Here is a 5,070-nt window from a genome sequence, read left to right on the forward strand (position 1 = left end):
ACGACGCTCAGTGTCTGAAAGACACACTCAGGCGCGGGGACCACAAGGGAAGAACACCCAGCGCTTTCCACGCCAGGAACGTGGTCAGATTCCCTTTTCATCACTTAGAGCTGTCCTGGCACCTGAGCGTCCCACCTGGAGCCTGACAACCCCCCAGACCCACCCATTGCTGTGGTTCCGTGACTCGCTACTAAGGAGCTTTGAGCCTCAGCCGGGTAGCAAGGCCTCCATTTTAATGCATTTAAAACCAGCTACCAGCAGCCTAAAGCCCATTTGCCCATGCACTAGGAAGCAAACTCTCACCCTCAAAATTATGTAACAGTTTTATAGCATAAAAGCACCCAGATGAACATTTCCCTCTGATGGTAAACACTGTATCTGCAAATTAACCCCCAACGACTACAAGACTCTGCAGATTTCCACAAACAACACCTGCCCATAGAGCAGAAGCATTTCCTGAGGTAAACTGGGTGTCTAGGGCGAGACATGGAGGGATTCTCTGGGGGTGCTGGGAGCTTGGCTGTTCTGATGAGCTTTCAAGTGGCCAAATGCTGCTTGGCTATGACAGCACCATGGGAGCAACCTGGGTCCACCTGGGACACCCTGGGAAGTGCAAGATTACATCTCCAGGGACACAGCACATCTCATCTCAGCAAGGTCAGATCTCAGACCAGAACCCAATTTGTCCACGTCATCAGCAACCCTCTCAAGCGCGTAAAGGACTCACAGGGAGCCACACCCGGAGCAGACGGGGACGTGCCCTTCCGACCCGAGAACTGCTGCCCACTCACTCAGGACTCAGAACTGTGACGTCCATCTGAGAAGGAGATGCTCCCGCACACCATGGCACAGAGTGTTCTCCGAAACAAGCACCTCGGAGAACAAACCCACTCACCTGCTGTGCAGCCTTGTCAGCGAGCAGTGCAAATTCAACGGACAGACCTTTCAGCGCCTGTTTGAGGGACCCCCACGTGCTGCTGTTCAGAGTGGCCCAGGAGGGGAGCGGGGTCGTGTCAGACCCTAAAGCACTGAGGAGAAAGGAAACAACACACAGGGGAAGAGACACTCAGGCCTGGAAGCTGGGCGGGCAGCCCACCCGACACCCCCCTCTGCCCAGCAGCACACCACCCCAGGGTGGCCGCCCTGCACATCTCCCAACCGAGACCCCTGCTACGCGAAGCGCAGGAGCCCCGCGAGTCGGTCAGCAGGGCAGGCTCTCGATCCACCAAGACCTGGAACCGACTGTCAGTGAGGCCCCGAGGGAACGGGTGCACAGCAGGGTTGAGGCACGCAGTTCTGGGGACAGCTGCAGAGGGCAGTGTCCTGGCTCGAGGCCCGGCCCCTCCTCCAGAGGAGAGGAAGCGTGAGCAGCCCAGCACGGCCCTTCCCGGATCACGTGAACCTTTTCTCAGGTCTGATCCTGACAACGGGGGGAGCCCCTACGTATGGGAACCCCGGTGCTCTGCCTACACTCTCCATCTCTCTTCTTTCTTCTAAATGCGATCTCGTCGCCGCAGCCCTTTCCTTCCCCTCTGGGGTAGGACAAGTCAGAACGGGAGGCATTATGGTAAAAACACACTTTCTGCTCCAAGCCCGCCACCCAAGGCTAAAGACCCCGCCCCACAGAACTGACCCCATGGAGCCCACCAGGGTCACCTGCCTCAGTTCCTTCCCGAATATTAAAAGGTCAGCAGCGTTGTCGATGGCCCGTGACACCATCCGCTCGGCCCTATCGCGAAGCTTGTGAAAGCTGTTGTAGATGTTGCGAATCAGCTCCCGGCTGATGGCGAACTGAGTCTGGATGTCGGCTGGGAGGAAGTCCTGACGGGGGAGGAGGGAGGAGACAGCGCATCACCAGACGAGAAAACCTTCCAGAAAAGACGGCCAGCAGGAGAGGAAGCAACGCCGTCGACCGAGCAGGTAAACGAGCCCAGACCCCCCGGCCAGGTCACGCAGCGCCCGCCCCGGACCCCTCTTCTTGTCCAAGAGACACACAGAAACCAGCACTACACGCACACCACAGAAAATACGATCTGCAAACTTGACACGATGAACGTGCGGTCCTGACTCTGCACGAGGGCCAGGCCTCTGTGTTTCCTCATTTATTCCTGAAGGGTAACTTTTCACCAGCTTTAATATTAACTACCTATTAATATTAGCTAACGTTAACTACACAATGCTTAGAAAACAAAAGGCTTAGGGAACAGAACAGAACGAAGAGTCTGCATTTCTGTGCGGGGGGGGGGGGGGTTGTACTTTAGGAAGAAAGAACGAAGCTGCCAAGCAGCTGCTGTCCTCCTGTTGAGGAAGAGACCAGACCAACTAACTTTAAAAATACACCAATGCAACAATCAATCCCCCGAAACCCAAGAAGCTGATGACCAAGCATCCATCCACCTGAATCACAAAATGCCTGAGGACACGGCACGAGGGGCCGGTGGGCCCTGTGGTCGGAGAGCGCTCAGTCACACCTGGGCCCTTCTGCCTAGGCGTTTGGGACCTTGCAAATGGCAGCCTCTCTCTCTGTTTCCTCGTCTGTAAAATGGGCGTGACACCCACTGGGTTTCAGATCAACCGAAATAAGGGTCAAGGGAGAAAACCGTGCGACCCATCTTAGCACGATGTCTGGCACCCAGTAGAGGCAAAACAAACATCACTAACTGTTCACATGGTTGCTGCTCTGGGGGAAGGGATCATCAAAACCCAGAAAGTACCTTGGCCCGGGCAGCCAGCTGACAGTTCACGAACTCGTCTCCCACACACTGAGCGGATTCTTTCAACTTGCTCTGCACATCCTGCAAAAGCGAGAGAGAAACACTTGACCCTCAACCAGTCACAGAGCCAGAGGCATGAGACCAACTGAGCCACCAGAAAGCAGAGTCTCCACGTGTTGGCCTTTTTTTTTGGGGGGGGGGGAGGGGGATGCCTTGGGTCTTCATTGCTGCACGTGGGCTTTCTCTAGTTGCAGCGAGCAGGGGTTACTCTTTGTTGCAGTGCGCGGGCTTCTCATTGCGGTGGCTTCTCTTGTTGCGGAGCACAGGCTCTAGGCGCGCGGGCTTCAGTAGCTGTGGCTCGTGGTCTCAGTAGTTGTGGCTCACGGGCTCTAGAGCGCAGGCTCAGCAGTTGTGGCACTCGAGCTTACCTGCTCCGCGGCATGTGAGATCTTCCCGGGCCAGGGCTTGAACCCGTGTCCCCTGCATTGGCAGGCGGATTTGTAACCACTGCGCCACCAGGGAAGCCCTCCATGTGTTTGCTTTAACGTAAGTATTCTGTAATCTCTTGCTGTCTCCTGTTCCATTTGTTTCCCATTGGCCTTAACCTTGGGGCTGGTCGGTCTTCCAGAGGCAGAAAAGCCCAAACTCGTGACAGGACTGCAAACTCCAGCTCTGGAGTGGAGCTCTCTCTCCAGAAAAACGGAAACTCCACCTCCAGACCAGGGACATGAGTGCTTGGGACAGACGTCGGAGTCACTAGCTCCTGGAAGGTCCCACGTGGGGCACAGAGACAGGGACTGAAGTCTTCTCCCTTCCTATGATCAGACCCATGGGGTCAGGGCCCCAAGAGCCCTGGAAGAGCTGATGGCAGAGAAGGGGCAGCACTTGGGGTCCCGAGCCCTGGCTCTGAGCTCTACCCTCTGACGGGAGGCTCCCTGGCAAAGCCGAGCCTAAGACGAGCCCAACAGAGAGCCACGGAAGACACAGGCAGAGACCCTAACGCACAGCTGTGTGTGGGTGAAGGAATCGTAACATCTCAGAGATGCCTTGAAGAGCATCTGTCCCAACTCCCTCATTTTACCAAGAAGCAAGTGGTGCTGGGAGGCCCAGGGACAGGCATCTGTGTAAGGGCAGCCGGGGCCGCTGGAGCCTGACGCCACCCGGCTTCCGTAGCAGCTTGCCCTCCCACCACCCTCCCTCTGCCTCGAGCTGAGCGTAGCTCCCTCGTCCCACCACATCCCTCTGCTGTGGTAAAGATCCCAGTTCTACAGAAGCCTGTCCAGCCCCAGGGTTCGAAAGACCCACCCTCCCAGCTCAAGGGCAGAGGCCACAGCATGCATTCCCTGGATGTCTGGAACGGGTCCCATAAAAGGGGCAGACCGACAGGCCCCCGAGCATCGCAGAGGGAAAGGCCACAGTGTCTCTAGGGGTCAAAGGTCCCTTTGGCCTCCAGGGAGAGAGAAGTAAAGGAGGCGGCCAGGCTTGTGTGGAATCCACCTCTGCATCTCTGCGGCCGCATCTTCCCGCGGCCGGTGAGGGCACGTCTGTCCCACCGCAGGCCGAGTGGGGCGTGCTCGCTGGAGCTCCCTCCGCCCACCCCAACAAGGAGAGGGTCCCTCAGGGAAGCCTCTCCGCCTCCGAAGAGCTCAGCCCTGGGCGCACGGAGCTGTCCAGGCGGTGCCTCGTCAGGCTGTGCCTCGGCGTCCTGACAGACCAGGACGGCCTGACGGCAGCCTGGAGGAGGATGCTGCCGTTCCAACGTCGCACCGGAGTCAAGGCCCACACAGAGCTCACTTCCCAGGACACACATCCACCCTGAAGCTCGACCGGGGAGACTCAGCGGGCGCTCCCCGTGGCACTGAGTCCAACCCAGCCTTCCTTTTATTTTTTTATTTTGGCCGCACCGCACAGCGTACAGGATCCTGGTTCCCCGAACAGGGATGGAACCTGCGCTCCTTGCGGTGGAAGGGCGGAGGCTCACCCACTGGACCGCCAGGGAAGTCCCCAGCCTTCTTTTTTAAGTAAATGCACATTCACATCTGGAGTCGCTAGCCTGTCTGTCAACCCTCCAAACCACAGAGGCTCCTGTGTATCAGCTTCAAACCCTCAGAGACTGCGCTGAAAAGCCACCCCTTCCACACAAAACCCTGTGAAGTCAGAACCGGGATGCCTCTTAGAATCGTACTCAACCTGTTACCTTGGGAGAATATAAGTCATATCTGTGTTTGTCCCATGTAAATAGATTCTGTCATGGCACCCAAACAAGGGGATTAAGGGGAGAGCATGAAACAAAAGCAAATTTAAGAATGAAAATAAGACCCGGGGGGGGGGGGGCCGCAGGCCCCCGCATGCAGAC

At 57.1% G+C, this 5,070-nt stretch overlaps 1 protein-coding gene across 1 annotated transcript in view; it reads right to left on the reverse strand.

Annotated features, from left to right (window-relative positions):
* SNX8 (sorting nexin 8) overlaps positions 1–5,070 on the reverse strand; it is a 41,525-nt gene that overhangs the window by 7,202 nt on the left and 29,253 nt on the right. Inside the window, exons 5-7 of the mRNA XM_007467412.1 lie at positions 2,715–2,795; positions 1,661–1,821; positions 896–1,028 (exon numbers count right to left, since the gene is read on the reverse strand). Coding sequence (XP_007467474.1) covers positions 896–1,028; positions 1,661–1,821; positions 2,715–2,795 — 375 coding nt within the window. The remainder of the gene's footprint in view (positions 1–895; positions 1,029–1,660; positions 1,822–2,714; positions 2,796–5,070) is intronic.

Source organism: Lipotes vexillifer, unplaced genomic scaffold (assembly GCF_000442215.2).
Source record: "Lipotes vexillifer unplaced genomic scaffold, Lipotes_vexillifer_v1.1 scaffold1451, whole genome shotgun sequence".
Classification (NCBI taxonomy): Eukaryota; Metazoa; Chordata; class Mammalia; order Artiodactyla; family Lipotidae; genus Lipotes; species Lipotes vexillifer.